This window comes from Desmodus rotundus, chromosome 11, assembly GCF_022682495.2.
Source record: "Desmodus rotundus isolate HL8 chromosome 11, HLdesRot8A.1, whole genome shotgun sequence".
Taxonomy (NCBI): domain Eukaryota; kingdom Metazoa; phylum Chordata; class Mammalia; order Chiroptera; family Phyllostomidae; genus Desmodus; species Desmodus rotundus.
Window position 1 is genome coordinate 12,940,346 of NC_071397.1, and position 22,144 is coordinate 12,962,489.

Here is a 22,144-nt window from a genome sequence, read left to right on the forward strand (position 1 = left end):
TAGATTACGTTAAATGGCACAGGTGAAGGGATTTTGCAGCTGTGATTAAGGTCCCTAATTACCTGACTTTGCATTAATCACAAGGGCCAGGTCCTTCCCTCGTAATTAAGGCAAAGTCAGGTAATTAGGGACCTTAATCCTTTCAAAGAGAGTCTAGAGATCAGAGACTGAGGAAGTCAGAGGGATTCCTATTGGCACAGTTCTCCTACTGACTTGAAAGAAGCAAATTGTCATATTGTGGGTGGGACCCATGGCAGGGGACAGCAAGACACCCCTGGGAGCTGAAGGCCTCAGTCCCACAACCACAAGGAATGAAATTCTGCCAAAAAACAGTGAGCTTGGAGAAGGACCCCCTGAGCAGATGATCCAGTTAAGCCATGCCCAGACTTCTGACCTACAGACACTGCGCAACAACAAGTGAGTGTTGTTTTAAGCCTCTAAGATTGTGGCCGTATCAGCAATAGAAAATGAATACAGGAGGTATGAGGCCGTGTTGCAGAAGTGTGTATGGCTAACAACTCCTGGGGTGCTGTTTTCCGCTGTCCGTAAGAATTCCAGCCAAGCCACGCACAGTGCCAGGACAAACATTTGTTGGTTTCCCAGAAAGTTAGGTCCTAAAAAGCTTTACTTCAAGGACCCCTGTTTAAACCCTCTGCAAGCTTCTGGGCTCCACATGCTGAGTGGGAATGTGGATGGCGTGAGGAGAGGCATCAGCGCTGTCGGTCACCTGAGTTCAGCTGTGAGCTTCTGGCACATCGCAACCCCCACACACACCCGCCCCACTGCGTGCCTGGAGAATGGAAGGGGTCATTCACTGTTTGGATCATGGAGTTAAATTGTGGTTGACATGGGGGAAGCCTGAGACAGCAATAGTAGCAGATTGCAAAAGAGCAGACAATTTATATATTTTACCAGATCTTATAAAATATTTTATTGTTATAAACATGAAAAAGAAACATAGTTGTACACTGGCATACTAAGACATGATTTTCAATCCTAAATTCTAATTTTAGAAACCTGTGGCATCTCATTTCAACGCCAACGTCTCTGAAATGATGACACACTATGTTCACTGACTTTTAAAAATACACAAGAAAGAAATATCTACCAGACGCCCCTCTTTTATTGTGCACCCTCAGGGAACCAAGCTCCCGTTGGCCTGAGCCACCGGCTTGCTTTCCGGGATGCAGCAGCCCCGTTTGACATTATCATCACCCGTCACAAGTAAAATGCATTCCTCTTCCATGGCATTCTACGGCCACCCTCACTTCCCCTTGTCTTCTCAGTGATTGTGGCTTCCCATTCCACTCCCCTCAGAATAATTCCACTCCCTGTTCTGCACTTACTGGTTGCTATAATCTCCCTCATCTCTATGTAACTTTTTCTTTAACCTTCCTAACACAGACCCCTCTGAAGTTTTCTACACAAACCACCAAACGCTGTGACTTCCCCCAGTGTTTCTTCATTTTTTGTCCTGAGCAACCTGCAGCCCCCAAAATCCGTGAATCTTTATTACCCGCTTTGTCCACACAAACAGTAAGACACAGGGAGGAGGATGGGAGACACAAGACCCACTGGGGAGCTGACGTGTCCCGCTGGACTCACAGTCTTCCCAGAGAACATTTCTGTAGTGCATATGAATTGCTCCCTTGTGGACACCTCGACCTCACAACCTCTGAAGCATTAGCGTGGGTGCCTTTGTAAGAAACTGACTTAATGGATGGTCCCTTCACGCAAGAAAATTTTATCCAATGGAACTGACTTTACCCACTGAGAGACGTGAGACCCATGGGGAAGCACGGGGCACTTTATGAGCGAAGCAGAAGACACATCTCACTTTGCACCGACCTGAGAGCCGACACTCCCCGTTCCTCCTCCTTCCCTCAGAAACCTGCCACTACAGCTGTGTAACCATGGCTGGTTGAGCACTGGTGGCCTCAGGGCCAGGAGAGGCTCCTGCTTTCACAACATTTACAGAGTCCTGGATGGTCTCCCTTACAGTTTTGAACTCTACTGCTTCATTTAGGAATATTCTTGGCAAGGAGCAGAGGTTGAACTATGTATCTTGTGGGTGGGCAGACAACCAACAAGTATTTCTTCAATTTTTTTTTGTTTTCATAGCTTTTCTGGAATTCGCATCCAGTGGTGTGGCTCATAAAGTGGGAGGCGCATGCGTGCCTCTGTGCATGTGTGTGTGCAGTGAGGGAACGTGCCCCCATTAACGGACGTGGGCAGAGGGCCAGGTCCACACTCTATGGAACTCTGCCGAAGGTTCCTGCCTTTGCAGGGGTTCCTTTCACAACGTCCAACACAATGATTCCCGAAGGACCCTTTCAGAAGTGAGTGGAAGTTTAGTGTTTTTTGTCCCATTGTGCTTTTGGACAGGAGAACCATAGCCTCCTCCTGAGTACTGTGCTTTCCTTGGCCAAGCTAACATTGTGCTGCAACCCTGCCTCCGTTCTTCCTGATACAAGCCCAGGAACCAGATCGGGCACAGCCAACCTGTCCCTGATGTCTAATTCTACTTCAGCGGGTTCTCCAAGTTCTCAGGACTAAGCTCTGCCCAAAGTGGTCATGCCCTGGAGAACTTCACAGCCCGATGACCATTTCCTTCAGGGACTTTAAACAATGGACTCTTCAGTGAGAATAGCGAAGTGACAATTTTCAGGCGAACGTGGGCATCTGTGTCTCTGTCTACATCATTCTGACTTTGCAGAAATAAAGAGTTCATTTACTTGACGCATTACCGATATTTCTATCTGCTCTACCTCCCCCACCTCCCCATGAAGAAAAGAAAGCCAGGGCAGAATTTAGAATTAAAAATAAAAGGAAGAGATTTTTAAAGATTTAAAATATTAAAAGAAAACCCCTCCGCATGTCAATAAATTAATGGTTGTTGAATTTCAGCCTCTTTTATCCTACTTTCTTGATGGGTCGGCTCTCCGCCCTTACAGAGCGTGCGGGGTGCACACTTCCCGAGTGGCCCCCCGTTTTTATTGTCTTGTTGACTTTGGTTTGGAACGTATGGCTGCTGGAGCTGCAGCACCTGGTCAACTTTAATATGGAGGCAATTTTAATAAATATTTGTATTTGTATGAAAGGCACACACACACATAAATCACAAATAATCAAAATCTTGGGAAAACCTCCACCATCTGTTCATCAAGAGAAAGTGTCACTGTGAGCAGAGACGAGCCAGCTGTGGCACTGCCTTCTGGGAGATCTCCAAGTGGCTGCAATCAACACAGGTTGGACTGTACAAAACTCTAATGTATATTGGTCTGGGAACTTACAGACAGAAAGAGCTGATACACAGAGAGCTCTACAACACACCGAGGCCCACTAACTCCACAGCAATAGACAATGCCATAAATTATTTAAGTCCATTCTATAATGCATAGAGAGGTACCTGGTTAAAGCTGTTACATATAATATAGATAGTTGGGGTCTGTTTTCAGTGCAATATATCACATTTGACAATGAATGGATATAAAAATATGTATTTTTTGCTTTTCAATGTAGAACAAACGAAAACGTAAGGCTTTTCTGATACACTCTCAAAACATAATCAGCGGTTGGGTTTGCTTGGATCTGATAAAGGATAGTGATCACACTTCCTCTGCATATTCACCCTGCTTAGCTCACACCTTATATGCAAAAAATGTGTGTGTGTGTTTAACGTCAGCAGAACCACGTCTCCTTCCATGCATTTCTTGTAAATATTATTACCCATTTTAAAGCATCCTGATGATGTTATTTTCTCCCTATTTTTTTTTCACAGACTTTTCCCGCTTTCTTTGCTGAGAAAATACCAGGAAGATATTGAACTTTCCCCATGGCTTGCTTTCAGTTTCTACTTTTGAGCCACTTTTTAATTCTCAATGTTGCATTATCTGAGTAGTTAGATCATGAATGTGGGAATCTTAAAATGTGGCCCTTAATACTGTTTACCTCTATTTTCCCCTTCCGTCCTCCCTTCCTTCCTTTCCTTCCTTCTTGAATTCACTGAAGTATTTCCTAGGTACTAGCCTTTTCCTTATTATTTTAATCAAAGCTTGTCCTTGTGCCCAACGTGTGAAAAGTGAAAATGTCTCTTTGGAATTCTATTTTACAATATAGACAGATAAGTTGGGCCTTGGGAAACGGGAGTTTCACTTAAATACTATACACATTTGGTATCACACAAAGGGTGGGGGTAGGGCAGCAAAATAAATGGAACAATAACTTTGAGTCTATCTTTACAAAAGAAAGCCTCTTTCCTAATGAAAAAGTCTCTTCAGCATCGCTCCCAGAAGGCTGCGGGAAGAAGTATTTTACCCAGGGCTTGGACGGGATCTCTTTTTCACAGCACATCCACTGCTCCCCAAGAGTCACACGGGTTGGGTTTTCCTGTTTTCAGTTGAGCAACGAATAAGCACTGGAAGTGTTTTCCATGGATGTGCTGGTTGTTTCTGGGGTAGACACATTGTACGTTCCTGAAAAACAGAAGCGCAGCTTAGCCTGAGGGACCAGCTCGCATGCTCACCGGGGTGGGAATCTCTCCTAAAGGTGTAGGGGGCGCTCTAGTCCAAGAGCCAGGTAAGCTTGCCATGCCCAGAGTCAAACCCACGCCCGCCCTCTGCCCGAGACCCACAGGTGCCGGAGAACAAACAGAGCTGTCCTCAAGCATGCGTGGCAGCCGACAAGACAAGCACTAACTACTTCCCATCAAACCAGCAGCCAGATTTCTACAAAGGACAGAGGGATCTCAACATGGACAGCACTCCACATGCCACCCCATGCATGGTCCTGGAGACATCCACACGAGGGAACCTCCCTGGTCCCCTTGGGTTGAGGTGACTTGGGGAAGCTCTTGGGAAGGGCCTGGAAGCTGAGCTGAAGGCGAGGAGGGAAACGGAGAGATGGAAAGAAAAGAGAAAACTACAGGGGAAGAAGAGGCCGAAGTGAAGCGGAAGTAAGGAGATGCCAACAAAAGTGCTGAGAGCTAGGGCGGTGGGAGGGCAGCCTCGGGGCCACCATACAGGCTGCGTCAGCAGGAAGGCGGGGACTGAGCACAGGCACCAGAGGGAATATGTGTCGAGCAAGGGAAGGGACACAGCGGCCGCCCTACCATCAGATTGGTGAACTGCCACTGCTAACAAGGTTTCCATCATGGCCTGGGGAGCCCTGGGGGGCTGCTGACAACACAAACCAAAGTTGCAGTGATTATGGAACCCTCGAATAGGCCAGCGTGGAGCTGCATTAATGAGCCTGAGAGGATACCAAGTGGCGATGACCGGGAATTTCAGGCCCTGGGACATCGGAAACAGAGCCCCAACTCCAACTTATATCTGATTCAGAAATGAGAAACACCTTTCCTTGGCTTTGCAAAATGTGTATAATCATTTCATACATTTTCCACTATTTTCGCTTTGACACAAGTGGCAAATACATCCCAGTGATAGTGATGGTCAAGTGTAATAGGTCTAATACACCCTGAAGATCTCATCGTTTCACAGCAGGTCCAATTAGTGACTTTCAAAATCAAAAGCCACGTCCTCCAGGGTAATGCATCAGACTGAAGCCCAGAACGCCAAGTCCTCTGGAGTTTTGATAACAAAGAGGCGTTTTTAAAACCTTTGGTCCAGAACATTGACATGTTTCTAGATTCCACATTTGTGAGATCTGTTTGGTTTCAAGAGGCTGAAAGGAATTGTGGAGTTTATTTTCCTGGAGCTGACAGTGGCATGGGACAGGGGTTTCGACCAGAATGGCTGGGACTCATTGCCCAAAGACATTAATGTTATTTATTTTGTATGCCCAAGGTAGACATTTTAACAGTCCGTGTTAATCATAGAATAGCTACGTGGGCAATCCCTCATATGTGTATGCGTAATTTTAGAAATGTCAACATGTAACACAAGCATGCTCCAAAAAATGAAAAAGGAAAGAAAAAAAGGGGAGGAAAACCCCCCAGACCATGGCTCCTAGAGCATGCTCTTTTAAAGATATTTTTTGCTGCACCATAACCCAAAAGTGTGACCCACCTAGTCACATTTCACATGAACAGAAAGAGCTCTGTGTTCAACAAGGCCAGCAGTTTACAGTTTCCGTTTTTATGGTTAACAGACAGCTCTCTGCAGGTTTTTCTAGATTCTCTAAATCTTCTTCTTCCTAAGTTATTAGTTGTCCACTGGAGGCAGTTACCCTCTGTACCAGCCTCTTGGTGGTTTGGGAAAATATAAGCAAGTTCCTGCATTTAACCTCTTCCCCCAATCAGGCCATCAAGTGGGGACTGACTGGGGAAAGTGGGGTTTTGAGACTCCCCATTAGAGCAATTTGCTTAGGTCAACACAGGGAGTGCCTGGTGGTCACTACGTACCTGTTTTTCCAAACAAATTGTTAAATCTTCTTGATATTGGAGAACTCATGGAAAATACGGGTGTAGATGAACCTAGGGATGTTGACTAGAAAAGAGGCAAAAAAGGACATTTAGGTGCTAAACTGTTAGACAAGGCCCTGCTTTATCTCTAGTAGGATTTTATTTGCCACCCCCTAGTGGTCATGGTCTGACTATTTCTCAATCACACTTCAAGGTGAGAGCCTGGCCAAGCAAGAATTTCTACTTCAAACAAATCAAGGAGGAGCACCTTGAAACACTGGAATCTCATCATCAGTATTAGGAAAATAACTTGCAAATATCTTTTTACTGTTATAGAGTTTAGTATCTTCCGACATGTGAAAACAGTGAAATATATTTGAGTGCAATAGTTATTTTCCAAAATAAACTACAGAAAATTGTATTCATAGTTATTTCTCAAATTGTGTTCTCTACTGCCTTGTGTTACATCAGAAAACTTCTGTTTATTTCTCACTGAAATTTTATCTTAACCTCCAGTTGACATTATCTGTGCTTTTTGACCCTGTTTAAAGATGTGGCGACAGCTCGTTTTTAAAAAAATTATATATTATTGATTATGTTATTACAGCTGTCCCCATTTTCCCTCTTTGCCCCCCTCCACCCAGTACCCCCTTTCCCTCCAGCAATCCCCTCCTTAGTCCATGAGCATGGATTGTGTATATAAGTTCTTTGGCTTCTCCATTTCCTATACTATTCTTAACCTCCCCCTGTCTATTTTGTACCTACCAATTATGCTTCTTATTCCCTATACCTTCCCCCCCATTCTCCTCCTTCTCCATCCCAGCTTACAACCCTCCAAATGATCTCCATACCTATGATTCTGTTCCTATTCTGGTTGTTTGCTTAGTGTTTTTTTTTTTTTAGATTCAGTTGTTGATAGTTATGAATTTGTTGCCCTTTTAATGTTCATAGTTTTGATCTTCTTTTTCTTAAATAAGTCCCTTTAACATTTCATATAATAATGGCTTGGTAGTGATGAACTCCTTTTATCTTGTCTGGGAAGCACTTTATCTGCCCTTTCCTTCTAAATGGTAGCTCTGCTGGATAGAGTTAAACTATGTTGTAGGTCCTTGCTTTTCATCACTATGAGTACTTCTCGCCAGTCCCTTCTAGCCTGCAAAGTTTCTTTTGAGAAATCAGCTGATAGTCTTACGGGAACTCCTTTGTAGGTAGCTCTCTGTTTTCTCTTACTGATTTGAGGATTCTCTCTTTTTCTTCAACCTTTGGCATTTTAATTATGATGTGTCTTGGTGTGGTCCTCTTTGGGTCCAACTTGCTTGGTACTATCTGTGCTTATTGGACTTGTACGTCTATTTCCTTTGCCAAATTAGGAAAGTTTTCTTTCATTATTTTTTCAAATAAGTTTTCAATTTCTTACTCTTACTCTTCTTTTTCTGGCATCCTTGATTCAGAGGTTGGCATGTTTGGAGATGCCCCAGAGGCTTCTTATACTATCCTCATTTTTTATTTTTATTTTTTAATTCTTATTTCTTCTTTCTGTTCTCTTTAAATGTTTATTTCTTCATCATGTTCCAAATCATTGATTTGAATCCCAGCTTTTTCCCCTTCACTGTTGGTTCCCTGTAGATTTTTCTTTATTTCACCTAGTGTAACCTTCATTTCTTCCTATACGCTGTTGCTCATACTTAGTGAGTTCTCTGAGCATCCTGATCACCAGTGTTTTGAACTCTGCATCTGATAGGTTGGCTATCTCCATTTCATTTAGGTTTTTTTCTGGGGTTTGTTCTGTTCTTTCATTTGGGCCATTTTTCTTTGTCTCCTCAATTTGACAGCCTCCCTGTGTTTCTTTCTGTGTCTTAGGTAGAGCTGCTTTGACTCCCTATTAAAGGCACCTGTAAATTTTGTGGGGCGGAGCCTCTGGTAATCTCGCGTGTAGGGCAACCTGCTTCACCAATTTGTGGCTCTGTGGTTCGGAGAGGGGACTGTGCTGCTTCCTGCCTTACGAGTGGTTGCTCAGCACTTGTCCTGTTTCCAGTCATTTCACCGACTCTCCATATGCAACTGGCACCCTTCCAGCTGTTGCCCTGGTGTTAAATCTTAGCATGGGTCGATTTGCATGTGTTTTAAGACTGTGTGGGCCCTTTAAGAGGAGTTGCCTGAAAATCCAGCAGTTTCTTCCACCACCCCAGCCCCCACTGGTTTTTACAGACAGAAGTTTTGGGAATTTATCTTCCCAGCACTGGTACCCTGGGTGGTATGGTCTAGCCTGGGGATTGGATTGCTCACTCCCAAGGTATCCCTCCTGATTTTTATCCACCACTTGTGTTGTGGGACCACCTGTGCCCATTCCACAGCTGCCACTGCTTCTCTGCACCACACCGAATTTCCTCACCTCTCTGCATCTCAACCCCTCCTACCCATCTGGATGAATGTAGCTTCTTTAAAGCCTTGTCTGTTGAACTTCCACATAGTTTGATTTTCTGACAGTTCTGGGTGTTATTTGTTTTGAGATTTGGTTGCAATTCTTTTTGTGGTTGTGCAAGGAGGCAAAGCGTGTCTATCGACACCTCCATCTTGACCAGCAGTGGGGACAGCATCTTAATAACAGTTCCATAACTGTGTTTAATAAGCCAGCTCATATGAGAAGCAAAAACACTGGAATAATCTATGCTAAAACTGGTATATAGAGAGAGGTTTTTCAAAAGTCTCTGCAAAGGGAATAGGTACCTTTGAGTGCTGCGAGGACCATCTTGACAGTGAAAACTTTTTCAGCAAAGCTTCCTGTACCTGCATTGTTTTAAAAAAAACATATAAATTCAACATGCTGCAAGCACTTCAGACTTTTCCAGGACCATAAAACTGTCATGTTCTTACCTTCTGATCCCAGAGGCATCCAAAGAGTAAAATGAATAATCCCTGGAAAAAAGAATGGGGAAGAGGTACATTTAACCATATTCTATTGTCCAGCAAAAAGGAAGTTTATTAACCTGTCATTGAATTTGTACTACCTCTTGCCACATCTGTGTTTATAGAATGAGTCCAGCAGATAATAATGTTAAAAGGGATGCAGTAGGTCCACACCAAGGACTTTAAATGTTGGAATGTTATAAGGATATTTTCTATTTCCCTATTTCCCTCCAGTTGTGAAGTGGAGGTCCTGCTGGTTGTGCTAATAGACATACCTCTTATGCCTACAGTAGCCCTCACATAGTTGTGATGAGGATCTGGGCCATGGGGTGGAATGATCAGTCCATTTTAGTCAAAGCATATTAAAAATGTCATAAGACATGGGCCCTCCTTATGATTTGGAGCCACATGGGCCCAATAGCAGAAATTAGAATTTGCATGGTCTGTGTGGGAGCATCCAGGGGGCTATGAATGTCTCAGCTTCACCTCTAGACCCCCTGCCTCCTCACCACCTCATGGGGAAGCCTGTGTTTTCTACCTACCCACCGGTTGAATCAAAATTAAGCATTTCCTTCCTGTGCTCCAAAGCCTTGTTGTCTGTACCTCGGCTGAAGCATTTCTAATGAATCAACTTATGTTATAATGAGTTATGTGCTGCAGGAGAGCAAGGAGGGTGTCTTTTCCATTTTAGTGTAATAATACATCAGAATGTGTACCTTACACAGGACATTCATGCTTTCATTCTTCAGCAAATGCTTTCAGAGAACATACTATGTGGTGCACAGCATTCATTTCATCCATCAATGGTTATTGAGCACCTACTGTGTGCCAAGGTTACATTTAGGCACTAGTGATAAATAAGACAGATGCTGTCCTTGACCTCTCAGAGACAGAGCTCATTTAATGCTTGTGGAAATTAACTGGAGAGATTACTTGGCTTAATAGGTGGCATCAAGATAATGTTGGGTACATAGCAAATTCAGTGTTGGGAAGGGACTTTCCTCCTACTTGGATTATCAGGGCATTTAGAAGGGAGTTGCATGTGCAATTAAATTATGGTGCAGGTGATAAGGGGAATGAGATTCCATGGGAGCAGAGGAAGGTGTCCTTTCTACCTCATTGAGTTACTGTGATTACTGCTGTTTAGGGCTAGGTCCTCCTCTGAACTAAAATCCTTCCCCATTCCCACTCCTGTTTGTGTTTCTATCATTAATTTGTCCCACCTGCGTAGATACTTCCTGCGAGACTGGCACTACAGAACTTACCTGGAAGGCATTAAGGAGGGTAAATACAATATGGAACACAGCATTGCTTCCCTGGAACACAGTGGCAAGACCAAAACCCCAGGTGAGCCCCAAGAGTGGTGTGAGGACCCCGATGCTCTTGCTAATCTGAAATAGGCTGCTCTTCTCCTGCTTATTGGGCTTGTCTCCAATGGAAGGTCTCAAGATCTTGGTGATGACCACAACTGTGATGGTCACATTCACCACCACGATGATCAATGCTGGGATGACGAAGGCTAGTAGGGCCTTGGTGTCCTCCCAGTTGAGCCAACAGGCATTCTTCCTTGTGTAGACTTCCCGGGGCTGGGTGACCCCCACTGTGATGACTGAGATGATGAGAGGGCAGCCATAGCCAAGGGAAAAAGCAATAGCCTTCTGAAAGGACTTGCTTGCATCATGCAGGATGAAAACCAGGCGGTAGAAGAGCATGAGACCCAGAGTCAGCATCCAGAAAAAGACACTGAGGTAGAAGAAGTGGATGAAGAAGGTGGCAGCCACGCAGGCTGTCTCATTGAGTACATAGTGATGGTCCCGGATGGTGGAGGCTACAATGAACCAAATGTCAGCAACCAGAAGGGAGGCAGCAATGTTCACTATGCAGATGTGACGCATATAGGAAGTCCGATTCTTGGTCACTGACTTCCATACCATAGCTTCCACAACTAGACAGGCTGCTAAACTCAGAATGGAAAAGCACAACCCAATGTAGGAAATGATATCCAGCAGTATTTTCAGGAGAGAATCAGGGTCTGGGGAGTCAGGAGACATGAGGATGGAGAATGACGTTAGGTGGTCACAGCTGCAAAAGACACTGTCCCCATCGACTTGTGTATAGCACCCACTACTATCCCACTCCCCTGTGTGGTTGGCAAGGCTGAAGTTCCAGAAGACACATTGTGGTTTCCCACCTAAGGACTTGTTGTTCTTAAAAACCATTGAAATCCTGAATGGCATGGTTATTTTGTGGCTGACAGTGGTTGTCATCACTAGGCTGTTTGCAAAATTCTTTCTGTGAGCATCCTGGGCAAGTATGGTTTTGAGAGTTGGGAATGCCATGGTGACGATAGATGCACCTGGCTGCAGGTGTCCCAGATGATACTCAGCAATAGTCACATTACCGCAGAGGTCAGAGTCTGAGAAAATGAAGATCTGCTTGTAGGGTTTTGGGGAGCCAGGTTTTATGACCATGGTCTTCATCTGTACATTAGTTTGGGAGAAGGACAGAACGGTGCTGTCTTCTGACTGTAATGCTCGGGAAAACCTTTCCACTGAATCCAGTAGCTGTGAGCTGTGATTGGCCTGTTGCTGTTGTAACACCTTCCACGTATTCAGGACAGGCTTGTCGAGGATGGCATTAACCGTAGAGAGAACGTTCTGTAATTGACATAACATGGGATCAATCCAAACAAATTCTTCTGATCATAAAAGAGAAAAAATAACAACTCCCTGGAAACTGGTTGAGTGGGTACAGGTAAGAGGAAAAGAGAAGAGAAAAAGGAGGCATCCCAGGCTGTGAGGACTTGGGACCCACCATCTTATGGCAGGGGGTTAGCAGAGGATGGGTTGGTCCCCAAGACAGTGAGACTTCGTTAAATGTTTAGCAATAGTGCCAATGAGAACCACTCACAATCACTCACTAAGGCCAACTCAGCAGGCTGGCCAAGATCTTCATCAATTGTTTTATTTTACTTTTAATCCCAAGCTTGTAAAGGCTTTTTGGTGGCTGGTACTTCAGCCACAAGGTAGCCACAGAAGGCCCTCTCACATACCGGACATCAAATGAGCAATGCCATTGTTGTCAGAAAGCATCTTTCTTTTTTGCTAACCATTTTGATTTTCTCTCTCACAAACTTGGGCTTGTCATTTTCCATTTTGGGTCTTTCATTGATATAATTTCTCTACCCTTTTTTGCCTTGTTTTGTTCTCTGAAACTATGAGCCCTGTAGTTCCTTGAATGGTGGCTCCCCAAAATGGCATGTTCTATACACAGACCCTGAGAATGTAACCTTACTTGGAGGAAGGGTTTTTGCAGGTGCAATTACGTTGAGGATCTGGAAGGGAAATCATCCCAGATCACCCAGGTGAGCCCTAAATCCAATGATAAGTATCCTTAAAAGATACAGAAAAAGAGAAGGTAAATGGAGCAGAGAAGGACTTGTGAAGACAAAGTCAGAGATTGGAATGAGGCAGCCACGAGCCAAAGAAAGCCTGGAGCTAACGGAATCCAGAAGAGGCAAGGAAAGTTTCTCCCCTGGAGCCTTCTGAGGAAAAATGGCCTGGCAGACACCTTGAGTCTGGACTCCTAGCCTTGAGAACTACGGAAAATACATTTCTCATTGTCAGCCACCCAGCCTATGGCAACTTGTTACAGCAGACCTAGGAAATCTATGTAACATCCTTAGACTCTTATTGCCCAAAGTTTTTGCCAGCTGGCCTCTGGTTGTGTTTGGCCAATGGAAGACATTGATAGGGGATGGGATGGTGGGAGAAGAAAAGAGCTGAAACGTACTGTTCTACTACCCACCATACCCCACTCCCTCCTCTACACTCTCGGAGTACATCTTTGGCAACAGCTATGATCCCTCTTCCAAGGATTCAGCTTCCAGTCAGCTGTGGGTACACGATTTCCTCTCCTTTTCCCTTTACTCCCAGGGGTAGTAATGGCTCTTAAATTTTCTGGTCTCTGAATGTCTCACCATATATATATATATTTTAATACCGGCTTTCTGTCTTTAAGCATCCTTTTAGTAAAGTCTCTTCCTCAGTATTCTTGCAGGTGAATTCTCTTTCCTTCCAGAACCCTGACTGCTTCACAGTTCATGTTTAGTGCCAGACCACTGAGAATCCTATTCTGAAAACCTTTAATTTCTATTTTTCCTAGAAAGAAGATAACAACTCATTGTACTTTGACAAAGAAACTAAAGCAGAGATTCACTAAAACAAACAAACAAACAAACAAACTCCTTAAGGCCCCAAAATGACTATTGGAAACACTCCCTGATATCCTAAAGGCCATAGATGGTGAGTCATGTTATGTGACTCATATACCTAGGGCATCGCTCTGAAAATGACAGAGAGGAAGCTATATCGGGGAGGCGCTATCTTCCTTGACCACAGGTCCTGAGGGATGAAGGGGCAAGATCCCCAAACTCCTGTGAGTCTTAAACAAACTCACCTTCATCATTTCTGGATTCACATGGTCTGGAATTGTTGAGAACAAATCAAGGATGTTAACAATGGCTCCCAGGTTCCCAGAAGATGAACTGCCTTCATGTACCACTTTCTCTGTGCTCTCAGAAAGATTCTTCAGGTATGTTGGCAGCTTCCTGTCCTGAGAGGGGCTCTTGATCAAAGCCTAGTAACACAAAAGCCAACACAAAGAAAAAACTCGCCGATCAGTCCAGTGATCAAATACTGCTGATCCATCCATGACAAAAACCTTTCATATCTGTAGTTTCCTGCCTTTATCCATTTCCATACGTATATCCCATAAAATAACTTACTTTTCTGTTAAACTGTGTATGCCCTTCAGAATGTAATATTACGCAATACCTCACCCACTGGAAAACAGGAAAACATATGTCAACCTAATGACTAATTTTTTTTTTTAAACAAAGGAAAAGTCGATGTGATTGCTGGAGAGCTAGATTGGAGTTGAGTAAAACTGACACTGGAATGGTCTGTATGGAAGCATATTTGCTCCTTTTTCCTTTTGATTATTTACTTTTTTGGGCATTAGGGTGACTGTCCCAATTTGATTTGATTGAAAATGATTTCCCAATTTTCCTGGGATAGTCCTGGCATATATCTGCTGTCCCTGTGCAATTAACTGTACCCTCTTTTATTGTCAAAAAGTACCCTGGCTTTGATGATAAATGATATTGTCATCCTATCTATAATGATCACACTTGTGTTTTCTAACTCATGGCTAAATTAAAGAATGAACTCTAGTTCGATCTTCTCTATGAAGAACTTTGATGAGTGTTCCAACCCAAGGGAATTTATCCCTCTGAATGCCTAAGTATTCATTTTACTTAGTATACTTCACATCTATAATATTTCTACCAATGTCATCTTGTGTCCTAATTTAAATGCCTCAAATTAAATTACAAGTTCCTTAGTAATGCGAACCATGTGTTATATTTCCTTCCATTTTCTCATATCCCATAGTACCTAACAGAGTACAAGTCATCTAACTTGGCACATAGTAAGTGTTGAACAGTATATGTTGAACGGATAAATCAAACAAGGCATAATAGGCCAGCATGCCTCTCTTCTATTGAAAATGTATATAGGTATCTAGCCCTAGCTTGTGTGGCTCAGTGGATTGAGTGCCAACCTGCGAACCAAAGGCTGCTGGTTTGATTCCCAGTCAGGGCACATGCCTTGGTTGCAGGCCAGGTCCCCAGTAAGGTCACATGGGAAGCAACCACACATTGATGTTTCTCTCCCTCCCTTCCCCTCTGTCTATAAATAAATAAATAAATAATTTTGTTTTTTAAAAAGAAAATGTATATAGATATTTAGACTTGGGACCATGACCCACCATTGAGTTAAATTATAATTTCTATCTTTCTCAATTAGGATAATTTATATCTTGAATGCTTTGTCCATTATGGTCCAACTCAGATGCCATATTTTTCAAGCAGAACTTCCTGATTATCCTAGCCAAAATTAAGGCATATTTAACATCTACATTTTCTATCAAATTGGATTTGGCCTCTTTACCCTGATAACACCTCTAATAATGCTTTGCACATAGTAGGTATTTTTAATGAATTTGGTATGAGACAAGAGGAGAGACAGGAGAAAACTAGGTAAGACACAAATTCAATATCACTCCTATTCCTCAGTTCTTTCTCCAAGGATGAGAGGATTTGGAGCCAGTTGTTCGAAGATGTCACCAGCTGCTTTAACCCCGTTAAGTTGCCTTATCGGTATTTACTTATTGTAACTCATGGAATTCTAGGAGTCTCTAACTGTATATGACTTAAGGATGAGATAGCATTTATTTATTTTGGTGGAAAGAAAGGAATTTTTCCTTACCACAAGGCGGTAACCTCGATTCTAGGTAAGAGAGGCAGCGAGTCCCTTCTTCCGTAAGGTTACCTCTAAGGATTGAGAAATCTCAGACTATAAAAGCATAAAGCCCAACTTTTTTTTGCACTGAACTTTATTTTTTATGTTGCTTCTTTTCCTGAAAAGATTAGAGCTATATGCTTGATATGAAAATTAGTCAAAGGAGAGCAGGTAGAGAGGGTGATACTACCTACCCCTTCTAAGGAATGGATACAAGATACTGAGAAGACAAAGTAAAGGTATACAGCTGGTTTTACAGCAGAACATGTATTTTGTTATCACCATATTTGTATTTGAGCAATTTTTAAAACATTTCTAGGACTGTATTCATTTTGGAAATAAACAAATAAAAGTAGTTTTGAGAGCAACACAAACCAGCTCAAGGCCCTTTCCTAAGTGCTGAGAAGTATGGTGAGCTAGACAGATTACCCCACCAAGAGCACAGAGTCGAAGGTTTAACAATCACCTTGGCCTGCTGGAGCAGATTGTTTATTGGTGCAGAGATGCAGTCATTTCTCTGCAGCTGCCATTGGGAGCCTACACATTTGTAAGTCATGATGCCGCCCATGGGACTTCCAGGGCTGCTGGGCAGGTGTGAGAACTGGCAGAGCTTCTGAATGACTTTTCCAGGCTCCCCAGCACCTATGATGGGATCTTGGCATGTGACGTTCTCTCCTGCATTGGAAACATGGGAACAAAAAGGATAAGTGAAAGGAGGAGAACAGGTAGTGGAAATGGGGTCTGGCTGAGGTAGAATTTTGATGTTTGAACTCATCTTTCCCTTTATTTTCAGTGACCATTCTGGAGGTAGCTGATTTCTTCATTTTTGCCCCTGGTTCTCCAAAGCCTCTTATTGCTTTTCATACATATATATTACTTTAATCTAGACTTGCTTTTTCTAACAGAATTTATATCCCACCTCCAAACCCCAGGAATCTTCTCTCTGCTGCCTGGAATATCTGAGCCATGGAAAATAATGAGCTTAATATGTGCTTGTCCAAAAAAGCGATATCCAGGTTTCCAGGAGTCTTAGGGACATAATGCTTCATTCAAGGGTTCTCAACTCTGGCCTGTGAGAATCACCTGGGGCGCTGGGACGAGACCCACGTCCAGGCTCACTCCAGCCCAAGTACATCTGAACCTCTTGGGCCAGAATTCAGGCATCAGCAGTTTTCAAAGCTTCCCCAGTGATTCCAATGTGCAGCCAAGGTTGGGGAGCATGTGCTTGATCCAAAGATACAGTTAGTAGCAAATGTTTCAGGCCCCACGGCCTGAATATTTTGGCAATATTTGTGAGCGTTTGTTTCTTCTGGTCTCCCGTAGGGTGACTCGATTTCACTTCTACTCAAGACCGGACGTGACTGGGAAAATGGCATTTGTCACAGAAGCTTTCATCTCCAGGGGACCCTGATTCTCTACTGAGCAGATCTTTGTCCCACCAACTTTTAAATTTATCATTAATGGAGTTTGCAACCATTGTATAAAATCATGAAATACATGAGTAATGTTCTACTCAAGAAAGAAAGTGATATCAGACTGGGTATGAAGAAGGAGGCAAAGAACAAAGATAAGTGGAGAAACCAGGGCGAGGTCTGGGCTAAGCTGGGAGCAGGGAAGAGACTTTGGATGCCCCTGGAAGAGGTGTGCTCGGAAGGGTCGGAGGACTGTGACTCAGAGAGATAGGGGACTCGAAGTTGCTTCCTGCTTTGGTTCCAGGGCTCAGTCAGCAACGCATGTGAGAATAACCACAAATCACTCACGGAACACAAATGAGCTTGGTAATAGAGACATGGAACCTTCTCCCGTTAGGGGTCCTGTTACAGAGGAGATTTCTGAGGAAGGGAATTTCTGGGGCAGGAAGCCCAGGACCATCAGTTATCCACTTGTTCCTCTGCCACTACAGAGGACAGCTCTTCGGCATGGGCTGTTATGAAGTGGTTCCACAAATCATGGCCTTTTACACTGCAAATATTAAGTGAGGGGGTACTGACCAAGTGAGGACAAAGGATGGGAAAGATAGTTACCTACCTATTTTCAATTGATTCTTTTCATGTAGCCCAGTCTTAGGGAGACAGTACTAGTATGGACACCTCTCCTTTGCTGAAACCTCAAGGGGGTCTTATCTCCACACAGACACTGCCCACTCTAGTCCACCTGGTGCAATTCGTAGCCTCTAGGACTCAGTTGAATGATGACTTCATCCACAAGGCTCTCTTGGTCCCTTCCTCCCCACCTATCTATACCCCTCAGGGTTAAACCAGGCAGCCTCTGCTGGCCACCCACAAAGTTTAGCACTGACACCATTGTATGTGATAACATTCTTTACCACACCTATCTCTTCCCTAGCCTGGAGACAGGAAACATGGCTTATTTCTTTTCAAATCCCCGTGCTTAGCCTAATGGATACCGCAGGAAGGTGCTGAATGTATATTATTGACTAGATGAATGAGGGAGTGAATGAATAAATAAATTCCTGCTCATGATTACAACATTTTTAAATAATTGAGAACACTCTCACCAGGCACCAGATGCAGCTTCATAGACGGACTGTGGACTGAATTATCAGCAGCGTTGGTAAAGCGACAGGACACGTCAACATTTTTTGGACACCAGGAAGCTGAGTTTGCTGTGTAATTGAATTTGTAGCACACTTGCTTTCCATTAACTTCCTTGGCTAAAACAAAATTATTGGGAGAATTGAGTCACAACATGAGTATCTGAAGCACAGATTTTGTTAAAATGATCCACTATGGATACCCTCGTCCAACCTTTCCCAGGAATATGCCACACTCATTTTTTAATGTGGTTTTAAAAATGCTTCCAGCCTAGTAGTAAGCCCACATTTGCATGCATCCTAGCCAAAACGTCACCATTCATGACTCCGAATCTTTGCCTACACAGGTTTGAACAATTAGGTCCTGTGCATTTATCCCGTATTGCCTTCACCACATTGTTTTGAGTCACCTTGTTATGGGTCTGTCCCTCCACTAGATCACAAGGTCTTGGAGAGAAGGTAGCCGGTCTCCTTTATCTTTCCATCACCCACTGTCTAACGCAGTGTTTGGCACATCGAGAGAGCACTGAATATATGCATGCTGGATACAGAATGTTGAAAGGTTTGAGTGTTTCAATATCCAGACTGATACCATGCAATTCTCTCTAAACTTTCCAGACTTTCTGGGTCCCTACTTTTCTGACTTTCATGTTCTTTTGAACTGTATCGCTCATTTTGGATATTTAATGTTATATGCAGCATCTTTTATGACATGAGCCCATCTACCTATTAATATATGTGCCCTACTTCCTTTTTCTCCTTTTCATTACCTACTTCTGGTGTTTTGCATTGAGTAGGTCCTCAAGAATAGTTCATGAAAAAAATGAATAAGCATGTAAATTGCTTATGACTGTGTCTGTGTTTTGACATTTGGGGATGTGAGCTCATATTTGGTTGACCTTATTCTGTAGGAACCTGAAGAATCTGGACTGATGCTACATTCTACCAGAGAGGAGTTGATTTTTTTCTTTTTCACCAACTGCCATAAGGTGCTACCAATGGACCACTTTACCTCTCAGTTTGAAGTTCCTGGACCACGTAAGTAGTACAAATTCAAACCCCAAACCTGAGTGAGGACAGGACAGTTATAATTCTTAGGGAAAATTTTTGCCCACCCAGAGTCAAGGCCAAGCTCCTAACCTGGCAGGTTAGGTGAATTTTGCTTTTCTAGTCTATTTTTAAAATGAGCATTCCACCTTTCGAGAATCCTGACAGTGTGCTGGTGGGTGGGGTTGCCTTGGCTACTGCATAGGAGGCAAGATGTTTACCTCCATGGACTTCAGCTCCTTAAAACCCAAGGGTTTGGGTTCCTTATATTGGCAGGTGGCCTCAAAGAAGCCCTAGCATTAGCTAAAACATTATGTCTATTTTTCTTTTCCTCTATGTTTGGTGCTTGGTTATTTCTCTTACTTTCTTGCATGTTCAGCTGTTAATTTAAGAGGATTTTTGTGGTACTTTCATAGTATGTTGATTCATAGCTTGGAGGGAGGGCCTATCAGAATATGTAGTCAACTACACTGAGGAAGTGGAAGGCCTGTAAAGGTATCTTAACACTGTCTTCATCAGCGCCCACCAAAACCAATGGGCTCCACCCTCACAGACTCTCAAGATTTTGCCACAAGCCAAATAACGTAAAATAGAAGGTAATAATGGCTTATGGGATTCACTCTGTTATGCTCTGTCTCTGATTAAATCTCTATGTGTACTTTAAGAGCAAATTTTTAGACTCATAGTATTTCTACATGTAGGAAATACCATGTCCTATCGATTCAGCACTTGGCATCTTACCAGCAGGAAAGGACAGGGAATCCACTTGGAAAGTTACTCTGTAGTCTTCGTCTTCCTCGATGCAGCACTTGAGGGGGTGGGAACCTTCGCATGGAATCGCAGCTTCCAAAGGATCGACCATGATGTTCGGCTCTAGAGGCAGCGGGTGGACAGTGACGTCTTTGGTTGCGACACTGTACGAATCCTTATATCTAAACATGCAGTGATACGTTCCTGAGTGGAAGGAAGCAAAAAATGAAATAGAATTAAATCATCATGCCACAAAGGCATTTGCTGGGAAGGTTAAGAAGAGGCTCAGTTGTCCCTGTTAAGCTTTCACAAGGGCACACCTGATCTTCCTGGACAGTAGGTGAGATAATGCTTGATGATTCCCCTCCCAGGTGTTCTACATATTAAAGAGACTAACCAAGAGCCACCTACATACTCACTTACTTTCAGATAAAATTAAGTGGATTACCCAAAGTCATGCAGTCTGTTAGGGTGGAATCGGGTTTCAAAACAGTTTTCCAATACCTGCTCTAAGGCCCTTCCATTAACCAGGGTAGAAATGGGAACCTTTCAGTGTGTGCTGGGATGGCAAGTTCTTTGAAGAGCGTTGTCACCCAGGTGGAACATTGTAATGCTGTGATGTCCCCTCTTTCCATCTCTAAGTGAGTAGGCTCCTCACTTTCCAGGACACCATGGCACCAGAAAGGAGTGTATGGGGGGAGGGAGAGAGAGAGACACAGAGAGAGAGGACCCTTGGGAGAGCTCGACCTGTGGACCCTGGAATTAGATGTCTGATGTCTCACTCTTATCTAGAAAAGTCTAAAGAGGCTGACCGATCTTGCTGGAGTAGGAGGGAAGGCAGCAGCAGGGGTAGCCCACGTGCCCAGCGCTGGGTGAGGTGGAGTGGACTATGGAAAGTCCTTGAGCTGAGCTTCTTGAAAGGACCTTTTCTGAATGAGTGTGATGCCAGGGCCCATCAGAGAGTGAGCCACCATTTGAGCCCCTGCCATGGGGACAGTGTAGGAATTCCTGCCACATAGGAATATGATAACAGCACCTACAATTTATTAAGACACTTTGATTGTTGGGAGGTTTTTTGGGGTTTTTTTTTTCACATTTCTTTTCTTTGCCCTGAATCCGGAAAAGCCAGAGCAGCAGCTAGCCAAAGGAAAATCAGGGAAAACAAAGGAAAATCAGGAAACAAAAACAGAGAAGAGACTCCTTTCAATTCTGTTGGGAGGGAAGAAAAATTTAAATTTAACACAAAGTCAAAGTGTAGTTGATTTAGATGAGATTCTAGTACGTGGGTAGGAGAATGTTTAGTAGGTGAATGTGATGGGAAAAGCTATGGCTCCTCCTAAGTTGCTGCCCAGTGGAAGGAAAGGGCAATTTGGACAGAGCTACGTGTGATTTCAGCACGGGAGAAAATACTCTCATTTCTTGAGTTTTTACTACCAAGGCCAGCCAAACAGTGACTAGTTCTTTCTACAACGTTGCCTGGTCTTCTTATGAAAAAAGGAAGAAGACCTGGGCCTCACAGAATCTGGACTGATTAACCTTACAGCTAATGAGAGACCTCAGGGTGGAGTGGGTCAGGGGTGTCCACAGAGCCAGGCAGGCTCAGTTGCACCCTGCCGCTGTCATTTATAAGATGTACAATCTTGGGAAATGTACTTAACCTCCCTGAGCCTCAGCTTCCTCATCTGCAAAATGGGAATGATAATAGCATTATCCTCTCATTTATTTTTTTCAAATGAATTAACGAACAATACTTAACACAGCGTCTATCACATAGGAAAGGCTCAAGAAATGTCAGCTATTATTGCAGTGGTCCAATCAAACTCTCCTCCCCAAAAAGATCTGTATTTCTTCCAAACATGGATAACATACAGAAATAAATACAAAGTAAAAATGTTTCTTTCTTTGGAACCAGGCACATAAACCCTTTACCTAGTTTACCTTGATACTACAATTGGGCGAAACACTCCCAAAGGTCTGGTAAAAGTACCTTTAATAAAAATCCTCTTAAATTCCTGGCAAGAACACAGGCTCTGGAATAAGAGAGACAAGGTCCAGTTCTGCAACTCAAGGTGTAGAAGCTTAGGTGTATTTATTATGCTCTCGGAGCCTCAGTTTCCACACCTATAAAATGGGTGTAATGACATCTTGCCTGAAAGGGCTGTT

General features: G+C 43.4%; 1 protein-coding gene across 4 annotated transcripts in view; it reads right to left on the bottom strand.

The window, feature by feature from the left end:
• Nucleotides 1-1,481: 1,481 nt before the first annotated feature.
• The window catches only part of ADGRF5 (adhesion G protein-coupled receptor F5), a 96,940-nt gene continuing 76,277 nt past the window's right edge, over nt 1,482-22,144 (bottom strand). For 3 of the 4 annotated variants that reach the window (XM_045193068.3, XM_045193067.3, XM_024557676.4), the window contains 9 exons: nt 19,973-20,185; nt 18,149-18,304; nt 16,097-16,305; nt 13,727-13,906; nt 10,534-11,925; nt 9,236-9,277; nt 9,089-9,148; nt 6,362-6,446; nt 1,482-4,475 (listed from right to left, as the gene is read on the bottom strand). In XM_045193068.3, the coding sequence (XP_045049003.2) occupies nt 4,396-4,475; nt 6,362-6,446; nt 9,089-9,148; nt 9,236-9,277; nt 10,534-11,925; nt 13,727-13,906; nt 16,097-16,305; nt 18,149-18,304; nt 19,973-20,185 (2,417 nt within the window). In that variant the 3' untranslated portion in view covers nt 1,482-4,395. Of the gene's footprint in view, nt 4,476-5,110; nt 5,178-6,361; nt 6,447-9,088; nt 9,149-9,235; nt 9,278-10,533; nt 11,926-13,726; nt 13,907-16,096; nt 16,306-18,148; nt 18,305-19,972; nt 20,186-22,144 lie in introns of all 4 variants that reach the window. The other variant, XM_045193070.3, reaches the window with a different exon arrangement.